The sequence below is a fragment of the Pieris brassicae genome, chromosome 6, assembly GCF_905147105.1.
Source record: "Pieris brassicae chromosome 6, ilPieBrab1.1, whole genome shotgun sequence".
In the NCBI taxonomy this organism is placed as follows: domain Eukaryota; kingdom Metazoa; phylum Arthropoda; class Insecta; order Lepidoptera; family Pieridae; genus Pieris; species Pieris brassicae.
In genome coordinates, this window is record NC_059670.1 from 6,762,992 (window position 1) to 6,784,946 (window position 21,955).

Genomic DNA, 21,955 nt, shown 5'->3' on the forward strand with positions numbered 1-21,955 from the left:
TCCCTGACGAATTCCGCGACAAATGTCAAATTCTTTTGCTTTTTCGTACTCTTACGGTTTTTACGATTTACGATTTTTATTAACCTAATGTCTTTTATCCCGTCCTATGTTTACAAGGCTCATAAGTACGTCGTGCTTACATTATCAAAAGCTTTCTCGTAGTCTATGAAGCAAATAATGACATCTGTTCGCGTGTGTCTAGGTACACTTTTATAGTCTAAGATCCGGTTGCAGGATTAGTGCGTTCATCGGTTATTTGATAAAAAACATTTTTTATGTATATTTATAATTAGGAGAATATATATCTACCAAGTTGTCTATCAAAATTTGGCTGCTAGTATTTTTAAACGATCACTTGTTTTTTAAATAAAGTATCGTCTACAAGACGTCAAGAAGACTTAGTTAGTTAACGTGTAACATCATTTGTTAGACAAGGATAGTCGGTTGTACAACGCTTCTAAGCCATTGCGCTTGCTTTTACTTCGTATTTTCTGGTTGAAGGTAGTATTTGTCGCAGGCATGGTTGCTGTTATTGTTCAGGTTTTTCCAAAGTTCTTCTAATGTAAATGAATTGGAATTAAAATGTGCGTGTAGGTGATTTACGACTTTTGATACACGTAGTTTGACGTCTTTTTCGTATAATACAAAGATAAGGTTTTATATAAAGATAATTTAATATGGCAACGAGAATAACAACAATATGTAAATTGCAAACGTAATTTATTTATTACACTAAAATTGCAACATTTATCTATAGTCCGTATAAAAATAATTACAATAACAAATACTTTGTTTAGCTACGGCGCGCAATACTATTTTAGAATAAAGCATTTCTATATATCACTAACAAATTCATGATTTGTGTCGCTAAATATAACAATAATGATACACAAACGGGACGAGACTAACCTGTATGTGAGGTAATATAAATATACTATTTTTGAACGATAGTAGGATATAACAATAAATATGAGTTCATTGTAAGCGCAGATTGTAATTGTCTTTTACTTGGGAGATTACCTCTGTATTACTGACCAGGGGCTTCAGATAAACATCACATTTAGACACGCTCACGCTTAGCCACGTAACTATTTTCTTACATATTCGTTCGTGGGTCACGCCTGTCGCAAAGTGACTTCGTCTCAGGCGTTAGAGCAATTCCGAACCTATGTAAAATGATAATATTAGGTGACAATTCGTAAATAATACTATATTAATCAAATATTTAATTACAATACTACATAATAGACCAATCTGGCTAAGCAAACCATTTTATCCCATGATAGGCAATTTAAGCTCCAGCAATCTAAGCAACTCCTAACTTACTTTACTATGACTTAATATTACTTGAAATTTATTTTCATACACGAGTCCAAGAACTGTTATAAATAAATTGCAAAGAAATAAAAATGTTGATTTTATTTTGTTGCTGTAAATAAGTATAATCTAAAAATATATAACGAACGTCAATTGAATTAAAAATATTTGTAATAATTATCTTAACATTTACTAACACTTATTCCTAAGTTCTATAAAATTCTTGTACTGTATAAAGGGAAAGATTATAGTTTATGCAGTAGACACATAATTGACGAATTGAAATTTGAATGTTAATAAATGCCTTAAAGGAGCTACGTCACTTCTAAGAGAATATCCATCGTAAGAGTCCTTATAAAGAAGAAATAACACGGACACACACGAAACAAACAATTAAACTTTAAGTTGAAGTACAGAAGGAAGATATATTTCAAATAACAGCCATTATTGTCAGAAGATTGCTTATAGATTTACGAGTCAGATCTGACAAACGCAGATTATCCTACCCTCCATAGTTCCTAAGAATTTATATTAAGGAAAGAACAAAGAAATGTATATAGTGATTGATAAAGGTAAAATGACACATGCCAGATCTGCCCGAAGCTTATCTCTGAATTAACAAACATATTATGAACAACATCGAAAAACTTTCAAAATGTTAAAAATGCTAAAAAAACCGTTTAACAACACACATTCACAGCAATATCACAAATATCTCGTTGGTACTAATAATTCATTCTGACTTTTTGTACTTGATAAGTTTTTAATCTATGACCAATCTCAAATTTTGAATCAAGATTAGCATTATCTATGGCCTTTTTAAACAATTTAATGAGCATAAAACGTGCAAATATAATTAAATAATTTTGATGGACATTTTTTTTCCCCGTTAATCACGTTAGTAGCACATTCATTCCTTTTCCTGGTTAAATAATACTGTATCGAGATTACTGGTTACTAAATGGATTAACAATTACCATTAACAATATATTAACAATTAGACAAGGATTTTACAAATGAATATAAATTACTTATCAGGGTCATCTAAGTTACTCATAACCTACATATAAAATGTTAAATTACGGGATAAAATAAACAAGTTATGGTCAAATATTTATTTTGTCAGGTTTTATTAAATAATAAAATCTGAATATGTAAGGACATTTTAACGTTTACTATCGATGAAATGATTGCATACTTAAGTCTTCAAGTGGAAGACTCAGCCAGCGTTCAACTATTTATTAGACGTCGTCAAAACAAATGATTAGAAATTGAATTCCGGTAAACCTATTGGAACATCCTTTTCCTAGACTATAGAAAAAAAAACAAAAATAGGTCTACAAATATTAGGTTTTTTGTTAGGTTTGAGGCTTTCATCAAACAAGTATTCGACCATAACACGAAGCAATAACCATACAAAACTGTACGCCTAATAACTCAATACGCGTTTTCATAAACTACGGAAGATTACGTTGACGGCGGTAGTTTGACGTCATCCACCTGGATCAGCTGTTCTATGGGGATTAGGGATAATTCGCCTCCTAACATTGGCGCCGGTGGGCCCTAAAAAAACATATGATTTATTTTACCAAAAACAAAAAAGTTAAATCGAATTTAAATTTATTTTACTTGATTAAAATTGAGCTGTAGAACTATATGCTGTGGTCTGATAGTAGATTTAACATTTATTCTGTGGTCAGCAATGCTACGACGTTTTGTATGTAATTTGGCCGTAGTTCTGTCAATATTCGTAGTTCTAATGGATTTGGGATCGTGTAGATCAGAGTCATCAAGTCGTATCGCAAGCACAATCGGGAGCTATAAAGTATTGGAGTTTTGAACAATGTATTGTCATCGTCTAACATACGATATTAAACCCCATATTATGTTATGGTTAAAAATTTGTGTTCGAACCATAAAATTGTTAGGTAATGAATATAAATACAATCCAGATTTTAATAAATGACGGATATAAACTAAAAAGCTTAGGAGGTGTCTTTAAATGATTGCAATATTTAAGCAATTCTAAAGTATTATGACATGATGTATCTGATAATAAAGCTCAGCTTCTCTCCGGAATACACAATGTATTTGATGTATCTGTTGTAGATATCAAAAATGTAGGCACAGCAAATTATGCTTTACTGCACTTGTAATTTTGAGAGATCTTATTTTGAATAAAATTTGGTTATGGTTTAAGACTAAAAATATTAAAACGTTTACCGGCGTAGTCAGCGGTCGCTCTGGTGTGTGTGGCGAGTGTTTGTCGTGCGCCTGCGCAGCTTCGCGTGCTTTACGCAGTCCCAGAGAAAATACTGCCACTGACCGGACGCGTTTCACTAAAGCTGCACGTGCGCGGGAACGACCTGCGATTATTTAATTTTAGATAACATCAAACAAAATATAAATTTATTAATAATATTACGTGTTACGTAATTAATTTATATATGCACATATCTCCAATAAAACATTAAATAATGAAGTGTACATAATTATTGTATAAAAACGTATTAGTATACGAAGTAGATTGTCCTAGTTCCCAACTATTAAACTATACTGTTACCACAGAAAGCTGATTGTTTATTTCCTAATACAATGTGACGTTCTTAGTTTCTCAATGGAGCGTTATTAAGGCAGTTTTTGGCGCGCACCTCCACTATGTGGAACCAGCTGCCCTTGGAAGTATTTATGAATCAATTCGACTCAAGAAAGGGCGTACCAATTCTTAAGAGGCCGGGTACGCACTCGCGAGCCCTCTGGCATTGAGAGGGCCCATAGGCGGCGGTATCGCTTAACATCAAAACAAAATTAACTAAGAAACGTAGTCAGTATACTATACCTTTTACATTTTAAAAAACATGCTATAAAGCAGGAGTCTAGAGATCTTTACCACAAAATTCGTCTTATTACTAAATCTCTACCTGCTAAAGCCTGGGCTATAGAGAACAACAAACATGAATAGGTAACAGAACTCGAAAATATCTCTGAAACGTGGAGGAGCAATTGCCAGTCATTGTTCCTAGATTCCTTGTTCCGCGACAAGACAGAAAAGAGCGTACCAATTTTTAAAAGGCCGGTAATGTAAGTGTTTATAAGCGGCGGTATCACATAACGTTAGATGAGCCTCCAACCCGTTTTTGCCCCCTGATACATATACCAAGATCATCACTTTAATTAAAACAGAAAGATTAAATTTAAAGCTAGAGTATAGAGTATATCCTACAACAGATTCAGAAAAAAAGAACATGACTACAGATGGGTAAGTAGACAGTACAATATTAAGAAAATCAAACATAAAAAGACGAGAAAAATACAAATAATTATAACAATAAAAAAGCATGCAAAGCTGTAGAAGTATAACAATTATTCTTTTAAATTAATAAAAGAGTGGCACGCAATATTGGTTCTAGGAGTAGATACGTGGAACAGGAACAGATGCAGATATTTGTACTCTTATGATTTGGAAGTTTAAACAAATACTCACTGCTCTTGTCCTTGTCTTTAGGCTTGTCGTCTTCACTGGAAGTGGCGCTGGTGTCTAGAGAAGTAGGAGACGGAACAGCATTCAAATCCGGCTCAGATCCTCCAGCACTAACACTACCCGACAGTTCCTAAAATGTAAAGGAACGTGTTTACAATTATACTAAAGCCAACAAGCAAAAATATTTTGTAATACTGGTCTACTTGACATCCAAAAACTTTTTAAGTCAAAACTTGATTAATTATGAATTATATATATGTATATAAAAATTGATCTAATTATACCAGACAAAAATCATAGTCGCGTCACTAGGTGAGTATTTCCTTACCAAAAACTCGTACGTAGACATAGCAAGACACTAATGTTTGAGGGATGGCTAGTATTGAATGCCTTTCTGCGTTCATTGCAAGTTTGGCGCCGTTAAGAGACGTTTGGCGTACTTAACTAACTGACAATAAAATATAGATTTGTGTCTTCTTCTACTTATCATTCATTGTTGTTGTTTCTTTGCATTATTTTATCTTTCTTTCTTTGTGTTGTATAGCTGTTAATAATCATTAAAAAATGTAGCTAATATTTTCTTCAAATACTGTTTTTACAAATTTTATTAAGATTTGAGATTTTCGCACAGACAGTAACTACAGTGAAAAGAATTTTAGTTTTAAGACACCTTTTTGCATTTCACAGCTTAATATAAATTTTCTCAAGGTTAACTATCAAGACCGATGTGTAGACATATGCTTTTTACTTAACTCGACCTTGCAATTGCTTTACAGCAGTTGTGGAAAGCAAGAGAGTACCTGCAACGTAGGGTTGACAAGCGGTCTGTGGTGTGTAGGGTGTGGAATACAATGCGCAGACCGGTGTAGTGGTTCATCTCTTAACCCTCGCACGCCGAGAAGGGACAGAGGTGCACCTGGATTGGCTTCCTATACGAAAAAATAGAGACAAGATTTATTAAGTGTGAACGTATTGTATGAAAGGAATTTCTACAATACTTTGGATTACGGCAGTATGCACATTTATGAAACTAACCTTTTCTCCTTTAGGTATTTATAGCAGATATCAAACTAAATTAGAGAAAGGGGGGAAAGCAAATTGAAAAACATAACTAATATTTATATTTTATTAGAGAAAATAAATTAAATATTTTTTTGACTAAACTCTTCTTACCTTCCGTAATATAGGCTTCGTAGGACTGACATCTTGCAACATTTGCAGCGAACCGGTAGTCACTGCTGGATCTATAGAAGCTGCTTTAGGCCTGGAAATTTCAACCCTTTAGCCGAGATTTTAGAAAATATCATTTCTGATAATTCTTAAGCAATCGGAAGACTGTGAGGCTTCAAAAGTTTTAAATGTGCGAATGCCTAAGCAGGGTTAAACGTTTACGAAACTTCAACATCAACCCTTGCGAAAGAAGTACAGCGGGGTTAAAGAATGATCTAGAAAGCTGGAAACGTGAGGGGAGAGAGAAATATAAATTCGACTACTATTTACAATTTATTTTTACTAAAATGTTAGAATATCAAAAGGTCAAATCTTTTATAAATGTAATGGGAATTTTGAAGCAAGATTTTTAGTATGTACGCTAGCCTTCAGGATATAAATGACATGAGTGCATAATAAAAAGAAATTACCTTTATAGATGTATCATTTGAAGGATTAATAAAAACTACAACAGAGAGATCAAAATTTATTTGCAAATAAATAATAAAAAATAAAACACGTACAAAAAGCATATATGGTACAGATAATATCATGGAATATATAACTCGTTAACTACACACCCATCGCTGTAATGTCTCAAATTAACTGAAAACAAACAGAATGAATCTAATTTATAATCTATATTGCAATTTTGTACTGGCAACATTTTGCAACAATCAAATTAATTGCAGGTTCCGTTTTCTGAATAATTAATGACTTTATTGTACTAACCTTTTTACTTATGTACAAGGTATTTGGGCCAATTTGATATAGAGTCGATTTAATTATTAAATAGATATTAGAAGATAAATTTGTTTAGGTTTTCGATTACGTTTTTATTTCAATTTTTTTTATTTATATTACCGAATAATACAATAAAATCATATTGTGTTTAATTAGAAAACCGGTGTGCTTTGTTTAACCATAGCAGTATTGTTTAGGACAAATGCACGAGACTTATGCATATAACAATAGTTTTTCAATTATTTTTTAAGTGTAATGTAAGAGTCTAAGGATCAAAGGTTAATATAAGATATTGATTAACCGAACTAGTAATTTATCTGATTTGCCCAGAGCCATAAATTATACACTAAAATCTTATAAGAACATCAAATTTGCAATAGTTTGGTTGCAAAAAGTTATTAGTACCTCGCCCAATGAACACCATTGCATTTGTAATCTACTATCTATATGAGAAAAAGAATACTGCGTGCCACAGATAATATTTTTACTAGTTAACTTGGAACTTGAGCACCACACTAAAATCATAGGAGCAGTGGCTCCAAGAACTCTTTCATGCATATGAAATGATTCTATTTCATATAAATGATGTCATTCCAGTTACTTTCAGGACTAGGGAGTCCTATCATTTAAAAAAAATTGCCGGAATTTACTCAATTTCGATATTTATTCAAAGATATTTTACATACAAATAGTATGTTTATCTTTCTTCAATAAATCAATTATTTAAATTTATCTAATAAACTTTAGAACTTTTTAAACATACGACTGAATCTGATATTTTTTGTCCTTATTACTTTGCAATTAATAAACGTGTCAGATTTAAAAGTAGAAATATTTAGTGGCAATACTCACCTAAATGGTGGAATTTCTGAAATTTTCCCAATATTAATTTTCTTTTTTTCCACCGGCTTTTCGAGCTTCGGAGTTGTTGGTGTCAATGTTCGTGGAGTGCGAGAGGGACGTATGTCGTCTTGACTAGGAAATTCCGACTAGAAAAAAAAATGTTAAAAGAACAAACAAATTTAGCTATATTAGAATAACGGTGCGTGTTCCGACTGAAAATGAATTGATTTTTTTTATTATATAACAGGGGCCTAACGGGCAGGAGGCTCACCTAATGTTAAGTGATACCGCCCGCCACCCATAGACACCTAGAGGCTCGCAAGTTCATTGCCGGCCTTTTAAGATACTCCATTCTTTCTCTTAACAAATCTTGGCAAAAATGTAATTTTAAAATTAAATCTTTCTGTTTTACCAATAGCGGCGCGTGCGCAGAATTGATAGCCTCCCGTCTTTGAAACTCCACCTTTGCCATTTCAGTGGCAAGCCATGCCGGGATCTCGGGAATCGCCACGCGTAGAGCCAGTACCGTCACCAATACCACGTGCTAGAATTTTTTTATTTAACTGAAGTAAATCTATACTACGGGGAGAGTCAGCCCGATATTTTAAAACAATATCATCGGAAAAAGGGCATATTTTAGAAATCAACGTATTCCAAGTATCGAAGGCTGATACAGAGAAAAATTATCAATTATCTTTTATTTATGATTAAATAACAAAAGACAAATCATTTTCTATCACCATAAAGCATATTTTTGTCTTCTGTATCTTAGGTACATTGCTGCGTACAAGGCTTGCACGAGTGTCCACATGTGGAGCGTACGAGCGTAACGGGTGAGGCCAAATAACTGCGTACGTCTGTATTTTTTTTTGTTATATTTAATTTTATCCTTGTTTGTAAGTTCTGTGTGTTTTAATAAAAAATAAACATATCATAATGCTATATGAACCTGAAATTATTTTATTTCAAAAAATTCCGCGGTGCATAGGTCCGAGGTTTCAACTGGCGAAACTATAACGGGATCAAGCACTAAAGATTGCTAACTGCTTATAAAACGCAAAAGGTTACGCAACAATAAACTGACATTTTCTTACCTCTAAAGCCACAATGAGTAGAACAGTTTGAGCAGGTGTCGCGTCAGGCAGCAATCGATGTACGGGCCCAGATAGACCAATCAACGCGCAGTTAACTAATACAGATACTGCTACCATCGCTTCCATTGCGTGCTGAAATTACGACAATGATTAAGTCCTAGTAATTTTATTGTACAAAAAGCATATATGGTACAGATAAATCATGGAATATATAACTCGTTTTACACACCCATCGCTGTGTTAAATTAACAAGAAACAAACAGAATGAAACTAATTTATAATCGGTATTGCAATTTTGTACTGGCAACATTTTGCATCAATCAAATTAATTGCATTCTGAATAATTAATGATTTTATTGTATTAACTTTTTTACTAATGTACAAGGAATTGGGGCCAATTTGAGCTTGAAATATGGCGTAAGTCGATTATTTATTAAATAGATATTAGAAGATAGATTTGTTTAGGTTTCCGATTAAGTTTTTTTATATATTTTTAGGCACAGAAGGCTGATCACCAGGGTCATCAGGGTGCTTCAAATAATAGAGGTTTCTTGTTTTACTCTATATTAACCACTCGCGTATTACAATAGTATATGAGCGAGATAATGACGTGCTAATTGTTATGTACCGAAGGAATGCAGTTTTAGCAGTCAAAGAGAGTGCCTACGTACAAATGTACGTTACACACCGAGAGGAAATACTCTCGGTGTGTAACTCTCATGATTTAGTTAATTGCTATGCAACGAATAACTTTAATCTAGAAGAGAGTGCCTGCGCCTGGCTTTACTCTCGGGGCGTAACTCCGACGTTTTAGGAAATCCTCACGCTTATAAGTGATCTAATTGTACAGCCGAGGCACGAACATAGGAATCATCACGCTTATAAAACTAAGAAAACCTGAGTGATCAAAATGTACAGCCTTGGCTCGTACGTTTATATATATAATATGGCAATATTTTAACTTTATGCCAGTTTCAAGTAAAATACATATATTTGTTTTCCTTTTTAAAATTAAATAAAACATAAAAAAGAAAGCCTTAACCTTTTTGGTAACTAAAATATATTAAATGTGACTATTATAGTAAATTATTATAATAAATTTATGCGTGCAATAAATTAAATCGCTCTTAGTTAAATATCTAATATAGATTATATATTTGTTTTAACTGTTTATTTGATAATTCATCGCTAAAATAATTGTGCATTAGATAATATACGGTAACGCAATGTAATAAAGGGGGTAATATAATTCATAAGTACTAGAAAGAAATAATCTTTGTCTCGAAACAAAGTGTGTGAAATTTGTTAGTTCAATGAGTACAATAGCCTATTAAGATATTTATCGTGCTCAGAAAAACTGTAGAGTATATAGAAATAATTATAGGCATTTATAAATTTATAAATATAGTTACCATACTGGCAGGTTATAAAAATAAGTGATGCAGAGACGCGTTCGCTGCACGCCTTTACATTACATTGACAGTTTGCTTAAAAATACAGTGTGAACTGTATATAACGACAATCAAGGGTCTGTGCATATTTTGACCTTACACAGTGTTGCCGTAAAATGGAAAGAAGTAAAATCTATATTAGAAAAAGAAAAATGTTTATTTCACATTAGTATAAGTAATTGCAAAAAAAACTATTATTATTTGAACGCATAGTCTGTTATTTTCGTCTTTCGTTATTGTGTTGTATTTTTTTTTTATTGTATATTTATATTTTACGATATTGAGGCATTTTCGTGATAAAGCACATGCAAGAAATCGTTATTTATAAACAAAGGAACGAATTTCTTAGAAAGTTGGTATGCATGATGCCGACAGTCGAGTTTATTGCGGGCTTAATAAAGCGACAAAAGAACGTACACAGCTCCGCAGTTTTAACTAAATCCGGTAACTTAAAAGTATTTTTTAGTATTTAATTATTATCGTTATTGAGGTTGAGTGTAATGCTTTGTAGAGTTTATCATTGTATACAAGCTAAACCAACCAAAACCGAGTGATTTCGACGCTTTAAGGGGTTTGTCGTTAAATAATTTTTGCTTACAGACTATATTATTAAAAAAGTAAATGTATCACCTGCCAGCTCCCCACACTATTAACTCTCTCTCCAAAGGGTCGCTGGGCTACATGACACAGCTTGAAGGCATCCGCTCGTATCTCACATGCGTTATTCAGTAGAGCACATAACGCCGCTAGAGGAAACGCAGCGGAGAACAATACCACGTGACCTAGTTGAGTCAACATCTCCAGGTATTCAGCGAATGTGCCTTCGTACTGAAAATATTTATGGCTTCATTCATTTATTTAATAACATTAAAAAATACAACAGAAATAAAACATAAATTCTTGAATACTAAAACACTAAGGCCCAATGAATTGTATTGATTTCAATTTGTGTCTCAATATTTTTTAATGTCCATTAATTAAAATGGATTAAAGTTTATAATAATACATATATCATAAACGTTTTATTATTATCATGTAAAATAATTATAAGTTTATAATAATACATAGCAACAATCCGGTAAAAAAGTGTTTTCTTTTAATGTGTAAAAGCTATGTTAACAAAAGACAATACTATGTCCATTATTATTTGACGAGTATTCTATGAATTTGATTTTGATATTTTGGAAAAGCTGGAGGTCTTAGGATTCCGATCAATGGTATACATGGGATGTTAGGATATCGAGTAGAAAAAAATGTATATAACAAATCTAACCTGTACATTCGACATTTGTAAAGATTGGAAATTAACGAGTTATATTATTATTTCATTGACGGGAGAATGAGCAACACAAACACACACTTTATTTTCTATAATTCATTAAATGTAATATTTTCGTTCAAAATAGCATTTACCTTAAACAATTGCGACTCCAGCTCCGCCTGATGTATAACCTTTTGTCCCACGACAGGTTCTGAATCACGTCTGTCTTTGTCTGTGCCGTTCAATAATAACTCCGGCGGTTCACCACTTGATGAGATTTTTTCCTTTTCAAATAGTTCAGCTAGCTGTTCTGATGTTTGAACTGAAATATTTTTCTTGTATTAGCAATAAAAAGTGACGTTAAAAGGAACAAAATGCCATGAAATGCCTAGTAAAATGTTTTTTATGAATAAAACCCTACTTCAAATCTCTTTTGTCTGTGGTTATTATTTTAACTACTATAAGGGATAAAACGTTGTGGAAACCAGCACAAAAATATGAATTTAGAAATAATCTAAACAATATTATAAAGAGATATTTGTGACAGATAAACTCATAGAATGTTACATTAACCCCGAGTAACATAGGCTATATTTATTTCCAAAATTAAAAAAAAGCCCAAGCAAGCAAGTCTTTATACATAAAGACGAGACAAGTACGCACACAAATATGGGTAATTGCAGCCGATATTTGGTATGAGATATATTCAAAAATATGTTTGCTTTATGACATGTTACTCACTTTTACTAGGACTCAAAGCTCCAAACACGTCAAAACAGATTTTGGCCAATCTCAAATTCTCAATGAGATACGGCAGCGCAGATTCCTTCAGATTACCAATTATCTGTCTCGTTATAAGGAGAACTGCTAGTTGCTACAAACATACACTTTTATCACTTAAAACGCATTAAATTATAACTATTTCTTTCAGAAGAAGTAGGTCGAAGAAGACAAGGTCTTTATTAACGTTCTTCTATTGAAATCTTACCTCTTTCAATTTATCCATATCCTGAAGATAGAATGCGATGTAGAACAAACTCATGAAAGAGTTTACGAACTGAAACTGAATAAACAAAACATAATTACCAAGTAAGTTTCAAATTGTATACACAATTAATCTCTTTTCAAAGACAAGACAATCGGTACTAATGAAGATAAAGGTCCACAGTAATGTGTTAGAACACATTACTGAAACATTTTGATAGATATGGATGGAATGCGAAGTTTTGTAATTTTTTTATATTGGAACTTTATAAGTTAAAGTAATTAAATAAGAAAATTTTAAAAACTCATCAAATCATTGATATATAATTTGTTCAGCATTTAAGCCGTACTAGGTTTAACTACCGCAATATTTAGTACTGGCTTCTACTTGGCACTGTTCTACTCGATAAGGAGGCGTCATTGATATTATGTAATAATAATGATAAAAATATTAAGTAAATCTCGTGTTTTTTTAAATATTCATATTAAATGTAATTGTTATAGTTATAAAAAGAAAATAATTATTTTATCGTTAATTTATGAAGCTATTTAAATTATTAAGTGTTAAAGTAACGTGCATATGCTGAGAATGCCGTGCTATGTTAATAGAAAATACATTAACAGTTGTAGAAGGTATAAAGATGTTTTGGGTTGCCATGCAAATAAAAAAAAATTTCAACAAATATTTTGAAGAAACATATATGAGTCACGTTCGATTAATATTGAACAGCAACGAAAATGGTGATGATAATTATGGATTTATATTTCTAGATGGCAACCCCATAATTAAGCTAAAGGCATTTGCAGTTCAATACAAACCAATGCAATTTTCACAATCAGATGGTTCTCATACTTTGTCTCAAGCCGATAATTTTCTATTTAAATATCGATGTTACCATGTACCACGTAGTCCATTCCCATTTTGGTAAGCGGTAAAGAGAAAACAAAATTTACTACCATAGATTAAAAAAATAGATTTAGTCTATGGTTTTCTATGTCTAATTATATATTTGACAGGATTTAAATCATGCTAGGTTTATTCAACATCACAAAAAACCTATACCGCGAGATATAGTTCTAAACTACAATTAATTTTAAACTATTTTTTATATTTCTATAAACAAAACTAAACTATTTACTTTTTAATTTTTTTTTTTTTAAATGATTTGAATTTGAATTAAATACTACGACAGTTCTATATTTAACCATAACTAGTTTATTAGTAGAAAAAAACTTTTTATACTTATTCACACTAGTTAGTAATAAAAAATCTAGCAAATTAAAAAAAATATAATGTACCTTTGTCATTGAGCCACCTGGCTATCCTCGCGTATGCCTCCTCTTCTACGGCTATAATAATAGCCAAAGCGGCACGTGGAATCCAATTAAAGTAGCCTATTGTGTTTTCCCACCAATCCTAGAGTTTTAAATCAATACAAATCTCATGACGTGACCGGATCACGGATGACATAAACTCCTCTCGTACGTAGACTGTACCATATTTTTGGATAAAATGGACAAGACATTAAAATGATAATTTTGATCCATAATATACGAAGAACGATATATCTGTTTTTCACGTTTAGGGTATTTTTTCGAATACTTATAGAAACTGTTTAAAAATTAAACAATTTTAATGAATTCGTATTTACGATGAACAACATTTATCTGCCATCCCAAAATTATAATTTTGGAATCCTAAGGATGGAACAACTTCTATATATCTCTATAGGTGACTACATATAAATTAAGCCCTATAATGTGTGGCCCATTATTCACTTCCTATCAATAAAGGTTGTGGTCCAGGGTCTTCAGACAAATTCAAGCTGACTCACAACAGCCAAAATAATTTGTAAAGAAATGACATTAGTACACGTATTGTCACGTGACTAGTTTCATACAAATTCGTTTGGCGTTAGTGGGTCACGCCTGTCGAATAGTGTGTCTGTGGTCACACAGTGTGTCACCCCTTTTACTTTAACCAAAGAACATATCGGAGCAATGTTTTCCTCATTTTGGTCTGAAAAAATGTTTTACCTGAGCTAATAACAACGCGAAAGTAGCGACTCCAGCAACTCCTAGACACAACAGCATGACGGGGAAGGAAACGCAGTGACGCCAAACGCGACGACGCCATGCCGCGTACTGCGGCTCAGGGCGACCCGTTACAGGGCTTATACTCATCTCACCCTAAAAAATACAAATAACCTCTGAAATATTTTTTTAAGATCCTACACAGTAATATAAAATATTGAATAGCTATTTCTTGAATCACCTTTCTTATTAATTTTACTGTGCTCTAGTAGTTTGACATTTTAAAGCGAAGAAAGTTGAAGAAGTTTACTTTATTCATTAAATAATGGATTTTGAGGTTTAAGTCATGTTTACGAATAGACTTCAGGTAGTTCCTGAGAATCAGATTTATTAAAGATAATTCTATGGATTTCTTACACTGATATAATCTGAAATTAATAAATTTATAGGTTACCTGAAACAGAGGTCTTGGTTCCAGGAGCAAGTCATCTCTCTGATCCAACGTACCCCATTTATACGCTAACACGTTGGAATACCTAAAATTCACAATTTGTATTTTATTGGACTGTCGTTGCTCGCGTATACGCAATATGGACACAATCTAATTATTACCATGCATTAATATTGTTAAGAAGACGGATTGACTGCATTGTTTTTAGATTTTTCTACTAGTTAGAGAACTTTTCAGCAGGCTGAAATGTGCTTTCTGACCGTTTCAGGGGACGATTATCACATATTATAAAATTGTAATTAGCATAATTTTACCCTAGTTTTCAGGACGCTTAAACATTTTTCCAGAGTCAAGTGTAGTCGATTGGTACACTTTTTAGGAAACCCGTTTTCAGGCCTAATTACACCCCTTTGATGAAGGAATACTCTAGACCGAATTTCTAGGTGTCGGAAATGGATGGAATGATACGCGAGAGAGAGGGTAGATCGGAACCTTCTCGAAGCTAGATCGTGCACTCTAGAACGCCGCACGATAACGACGGAGCAATGTGGGAAAGAGATAGAGAGTAGGTACGTCGTTCTAAGAATTGCTCAGTAGCAATCCCGCCTAGAGAGTTTCGAATAACGTTCAAGAGTATTCCCAGGGATATATAAGCGAGCCGAAACGCGAACAGTTAATTCAGTTTCGAATGCGATTTTACGAGATAAAGTGCTAATAAAGTGAACACAAGTGATAAAGTACTGTGTGAAGTGTGTGTAATTAGTGCAGTAATTAGTATTTATAAATTTCTCATTGATTAATTTAAAAATAAACCCTTGAAGAGATCTACGGAATTTTCTATCCGATCCTCTAGTAAAAGCACAAAGTACCAACAAATAATGTCAATCATATAATACAAACTATATAATATACCTTTTCCACGTCTCCAAATAAACACACGCCCATAATACATTGAACAACGAAAACAAAACGTGAGCTATATCTTTCCAGTTGTCACTCGCTGTACCCAGCCAAACCTAGAAATAAGCATAGTATCGGGACTCTAAACAAAAATATCTTGTAACACACTAACGCTAATTACCAAGGAATTATAAAGCTCAAGGCTTATTAAGAAACACAGATATTTAGGCTAGTAGTACGTAGTACTTTCTCAGGCACATCCATTAAAACTATCCAGCTTATTTACCAGGTTTAGTTATGCATTATATATCTATAAATAAAAATGGTTTAAGGTATCATACCCAAAACACGAAGCCGACCACGGCGGGTACAGTGAGCGAGCGTGTATAATGCCCCAGCCATGCGAAGTACATAGCTATCTTCACGCCGAAGTATTCGCTTATCTCATCTAAAATAACACATAAAGTCAATTGTCAGAGTCTTTAATTTTCATAATATGATATAGTCTAGCACGTTAGCAGCAAAGATTAAAGTGGTAGATGCAAAATTATGAAACATTTTCACGTCCTTGCTTTATACAATTAGGCGATTAAAAGATTTAAATGCGCACATAGAAAGTCCATTGGTGCAAAGCCGGGGATCGAACCTACGACCTCAAGTATAAGAGTCGCACGCTGAAGCCACTGTAAACTTTTTTAGTATTCGTGGAAATAATAAATATAATTTTCGTAAATAGTTATCTTACATTTTTGATTCTATCTTTAGTTAAAGTAAAAAGCATTTTTTACTTTAGAGTTTTGAGTTTCATTAAAATAAACGTAATTACCTAAAGGTTGTGGCGAGAAGAACGTCTTGACCCATTTCTTCCTTAAACTCTCCAATTCATTTCGCTCGTGAAGCGGAAACATACTTCCTATGACACCACGGCTTACACATGCCGGAACTAAAATTACATATTTACGTATTAGTTTTATATTTAAAACGTCAGTAAATTAAAAAAATATCGACTCGAAGCAATGTCAGAAGGTTTTTTAATATAGAAGGTAAAAATCACTCTTAATGTTAACAATATTAAAAAGCCTTTAGAAGGAACCTTTCGGGGAAGGAACATTCTTATTAAAAAATTCGTAAATATTCATTAATCATCACGGAAATATAAAAAGGAAAACGAAACTAATATATTGTTTTTTATAAACATATCACCCAATTATCTCCTATGTACAGTATATCGGTACAATAATTGTGTATGGTAATCTCATTATTACGGCAACTAGATGATACTTTTTGTGTTTATCAACACAAAACAGAAATCCTTTGCAGTGTTTCGCTAATAAACACAAACATTTAAAGCTAATTAATTTAATTTTCGTAATTAAGACCAATTTTCAAGTCTTAAACATCTTGTGCACCTACCAATGCTTTGTCCTGGTCGTAATGTTAACGCCGGTTCTAAAGCGTGTTCATCTCCCGGCTCTGCTCTAGCTGCTTCTAGCACGTGTTTAACTAGCTCGCCTCTTTCTTGAGAACTAAGGAGTTCTGATGCTGATGATCCCTATGCATTATAACAAGATAGGCATCTTATACAGTTTAAACAATATGTAGATTAAACTTAGGAGTTAACTTTCCCAATATAAGCCAAAAAGTCTTAGATGTTAACTATTTATGAGTAGCCGATATGTATATTATAAATAATATACATAATTTACCGCGCCAATAGTAGTAGTACGTTTATAAGAATCCTCTAACTTGATACGGTTCCGTGCCTTGCATAAATAATTCAACGATTCCGTTGTTACCAATATCCCTGATAGTGGCATTTGAATAATGCCAATAATATAGGTTGCATAAATTGGAACAAGTGTTTCGTGTTCATATCGATTTATATTTACGTCTATACTTAAATATAAATATGAATACGAATCCTATGATTCAAGATAGACTAGTGCTGGTAGCACTAAGTTGTTTTGCATTAGTCATTTTTATTCTCACATTTTGAATATTTTTTCTATTTTTAATTTATCTATTTTTTTTTCGTATTCTTTATTATGTTTACATTAGTGCTATCGTATATAGTGCATTCAAGATTTATATATGATATAAATCTTGAATAATTTTTCTTTATGTACCAATGTAATAGTGCCGAGCGTTGGTAAGCTTTTGCTAATACAATCATAATCGTAATGAAAATGTACGTATAGATTAAGTACATACAAAGTAAAAAAAAATATAATCAATTAAAATATACCTTTTGAAAACAATGCATATCACGAACAGTGAACTCTTTATAACCTCCTCCAAACTCTGGTTTAAGTTGTTTTGGCAAGTGGATCTCCTCAGCCGTTTGCAGGAGTCTACAACATTACATTTTATTTGGCAAACTGACAATATTTTCTATAGAACAGTGGAAAAATGGCCAGGAGGCTTATCTCATGTTAAGTGACACCGCTGAACATGGACACTCTCAATGCCAGAAGGCTCGCGGGTGCGTTGCCGGCCTTTTAATACATTACTCTCTTTTCTGTTATACATTAACTTTAGTGTTAAGTACTCTAATGCTATGCAGTCACGCAATTGCGTGTAATAAAGTAATTACTTTATAACCTGAAATCCCGGGGTCGATCCACAGAGACCCAGCAAAAGTTATTCTAACGTCTGTTGCATGTCTGAATTTTTGGTCATGCAATATATTTCTGTCAACCTAACACTTGATTCACTATTAACACACATTTACAGGATACTCACACATCGTCGTCAGCTGTTATATAGAAGGCAGAGCATTGTGAGGAGGCGTGTTGTCGAACGCACACGCGGAGCCTTGGACGACTACCACGTAATTTTTGTAATAGCCATAGAAGCATGCTATCTGGGATACCTGTGCAATAAAGTATGCTAAAAATTGTACCTACGCAATGCTAATAACACTAACGATATGGGATTGTTATTCGAATATCTTTTAAACCATTTGTCGGCACCTCATATACTTGGTGTGTACACGAACAAAATGTGACATCATTATCAAGGGCTTAAAATATATTTTAATTAATCGTGTGGTTGCCATATGAAGCAAATAGTAAAGAGTAAATCGTTTATATAATATTTAAAAAAAATGTGTACTCAGACTGATTTCTGAGTATAAATTTGGATATTATTAGCAAAGATACTCTTTTGCTGTGGCCTACTTAAATTCACAATCCATTATTCTTTTATGAAATAAATTGCGCCAAAAAGTGACGGACGTCTGGATGTGCGCCAATTTAACTTTCTTAGTCCTCTATACATGTACATGATATCTAAGCTACATTTCAACTTAGACTTCATAAATAACTGCATGGTAAAATGATCATTATTTAGCTATAATTTTGTCATAAAATACCATCTTTATTAAAGAATCTATGTAAGTAATGAACAGAGTCCTGGTCCAGCCTCAAATGACAGATGTGCTGTCAGACTACTCAATTCATTACCCAAAAATATCATGGAAAACAAAAACATTTTCAACCAAATAGGCTGGGATTTAGGGATGAATAAACTCTTCAGCTTTATAAATTATATTATATATTTTTTACTGGTTTCATATAGTATATCAATAATATGAATCAATAAAATTACTATAAAAATATACTAAATATTGTAGAGAATTGTAAAGCATTTCAGCAATTATGGTCAGCGAGAGCCTGCCACATCAGTCAACATTGGAAGATAACTTTTAATTACTAGTCAAAGTTTGTATTTACTATTTTCACTGAATCATTATATAGTTTAGCTTCACAAAAGAATCAGTTATAAGATAATACATATGTACTGAAAACAAATTACCTCTAAATTTGTAAGGAAATATTATAACTACTAATAGCATATATTATTAACACGTCCAATAATAAATGTACCTTTAGGGAATATGAGAACAACATCGGTTTGTTGTGTTGGAGTAGAATGTAGTAACAGTCTGCGAGGGTGCATAAGGTGTGCCCCTATTTGACCAGCTATGGGTAGTCGCCTCCGCAGTTCTCTGCCAGCTGAATAAAATGGTCTTTTAAATTTGTCAGTGCTCTTATATATGAAAAAAAAAATTTCAGTATGGAATTAAAAAATCCAAATTTGTTTAAAACCAATCGCTTCTCTAAAATTGCGACACAGTTACAAAGAGGTGCTTATCATTGCGTAGAATTTATAAATGAAGAAGACCTTTAAATGAAATTAAGAGAGTAAAAAAATAAAACGTGAATTTACCACTATCCAGCTTGTCCTTTGCAAATTCAGCGAAAGACTTGTGTTCGCCTGGTGTCGAATGAGAACTGCTTTCGCTTTCATATTTATCGCAATTTCCGGAAGCCTTATTGTCAATTTCCATTATTAAATCACGAAAACGATGATTAACTATGATCGCACTGTAGACCTTCAATGATCTTACATCATCGATTACAATAGCAAATAAAAAGAAAATTATGCCTGACAGAACACACAACTAAAAATAATACTTTAAAAGCAACAAAACAAATTATTACTTTTTCTTTGTTCTGCAATTTTATTTAGTTACATATTTTTTGTACTTATTAAATTTAAATTAACCTTCTATTTTTTATTTTTTAAAACGTAACTAAGAACTGTGAAGCATACTGTCAAAATTGATTTTTAGGCCTTGGATTTTTAGCCGCTACAAAGTTAGTTGCCATTAATAAAATATATAGATTATACGAGGTATAAGTCTAAAGAAATCTCATGGCAATCTCAGGGAAATAGAAAATTGTTGTGGTTAACACTGGGGAAATTGGATTAAATTAACTTGATACTGTTTCAATTTTATTTATGTCTTTTGTATTAATGAACATGAAGTATATTAGTTATTTGTATGAAGAATACATCGGGTTCTTAAGATAGGTAAATATGTCATGAAAAATAAATTCATCGTTACTTTACGCACTATTTTATTACATAGATTTTTTTTTAAATATATTATTGCAATAGTTTTAATTTTATGCCAGTTTTAAGTAAAGGTTGAGAAACTACATGCGAGAAAAAATAAACAAAGACATCAAGAGAAAACTAAGGGATTATTTATCATTTCAATCATACAAATAACTTAAAACCTTATTCAGAACTAGAAAACGACTTCATGAACTGCACTGCATTTCTTGTTCTTCTTCACATGAGAAACATAATGTGGTGTTTATTACAAATCACTCTTCCAGCATTTCGATTTTTATATCTTTCTTGATGAAATAGTTTTTTAATTTTCTTTACATGTTAACAACATTTTCGCCAATCCTTTACTACAATTAGTGAGGAAGCTTCTTTTTTAATAAGTTGATGTCATTTGCAGGTCTATTTACATTTTTATCAGAAACTTTTTGCTTTATTATACCCCAACTAATTTATATGGGATTTGTGCGTGTGATTTTAATACTTCATCTATCTCATATAAGGGCGCAGACACATTTCAATCCTTCAACTAATCGACATTTACGGCAAATATCGATTTGGGTTTTGCGGGCAGTTTATTCATACTTACGAAATAATAACTAGCATTTTCCATAACAATGAATTAAGGTCACGTTAGATTTGGAAATAGATTCTTCGACACCCATTTTGTAAAATTGTCATAGTCATATCTTGATGGTAGTCAGTAGATACACTTGTTGACCTGTACACCAAACAGCAATTTCGTACAAATCTATTTTCTCCACCAACGTTTACAATGATCCACATCGCTCCAAGTGAAATACTTTTAGATGGACCTGGCAATATTTTCACTTTGAAAGCACTTATTCACTGAACATTATTGCTTTTTAATTCGCATATAATATATTAAAAACCTCTCTTTAAGTATAACACTGTAAAAAATAATAACATTTATCATGTTACTCAATTGAAATCTTAGTCATTTATCATCATCACCACTCAGCGTATATACGTGAGAGTGAGAGAGATAATTTAACCCAATATTTTTCTATCCTCAGAGATTCTCTTCCTCCGTTGAAATCAGTATATTGTCGTAGAATTAACAAGCAAAAGTTTCAATTAGATTTAAAGAAATCAAAAACTTAAGTTTTGAGTGTAAATTAAAATAAATAATCCTAAGTTTGCGTTGCCGGTTTCAGTAATGAGTGTTTATATTAAACCTATGAGAAACTATAGTAATTATTAAATTATTAGTAAAAAGTATATACCTTTCTGTAACTGTAAACA

General features: G+C 32.5%; 1 protein-coding gene across 4 annotated transcripts; it reads right to left on the minus strand.

The window, feature by feature from the left end:
• Nucleotides 1-762: 762 nt before the first annotated feature.
• LOC123711012 (anoctamin-8-like) lies at nucleotides 763-20,359 on the minus strand. Of its 4 annotated transcripts, none has more exons than XM_045663393.1 (25): nucleotides 20,000-20,359; nucleotides 19,657-19,785; nucleotides 18,512-18,641; nucleotides 18,015-18,120; nucleotides 17,183-17,321; nucleotides 16,596-16,712; nucleotides 16,111-16,217; nucleotides 15,782-15,885; nucleotides 14,873-14,954; nucleotides 14,422-14,574; nucleotides 13,684-13,801; nucleotides 13,204-13,259; nucleotides 12,389-12,463; nucleotides 12,142-12,274; nucleotides 11,553-11,722; nucleotides 10,770-10,967; nucleotides 8,689-8,820; nucleotides 8,007-8,138; nucleotides 7,604-7,740; nucleotides 5,972-6,062; nucleotides 5,599-5,727; nucleotides 4,802-4,928; nucleotides 3,541-3,683; nucleotides 2,789-2,880; nucleotides 763-1,166 (listed from the first exon to the last, which is right to left on the minus strand). In XM_045663393.1, exons 1-25 carry the CDS (start codon nucleotides 20,118-20,120, stop codon nucleotides 1,097-1,099), a joined length of 2,991 nt encoding a protein of 996 aa, XP_045519349.1. In that variant the 5' UTR covers nucleotides 20,121-20,359; the 3' UTR covers nucleotides 763-1,096. The 4 variants fall into 4 exon arrangements, 2 of the variants coding, with proteins under 2 accessions (XP_045519349.1, XP_045519348.1); XM_045663392.1 differs by having other exon boundaries at nucleotides 5,972-6,077; XR_006753891.1 differs by having other exon boundaries at nucleotides 1,091-1,166; nucleotides 2,735-2,880; nucleotides 5,972-6,077; nucleotides 20,000-20,358.
• Nucleotides 20,360-21,955: the final 1,596 nt, after the last annotated feature.

What these genes read in the sequence shown, in the direction of transcription:
- LOC123711012 (XM_045663392.1), bottom strand. Translation starts at nt 20,120, where the DNA reads ATGGAAATTGACAATAAGGCTTCCGGAAATTGCGATAAATATGAAAGC. An exon ending in CTGCGCACGCGCCGCTATTG is followed by an intron (nt 7,741 to 8,006) that starts GTAAAACAGAAA and finishes TTTTTTTTCTAG; the next exon opens with TCGGAATTTCCTAGTCAAGA. An exon ending in TCAGAAATTCCACCATTTAG is followed by an intron (nt 6,078 to 7,603) that starts GTGAGTATTGCC and finishes TCTCGGCTAAAG; the next exon opens with GGTTGAAATTTCCAGGCCTA.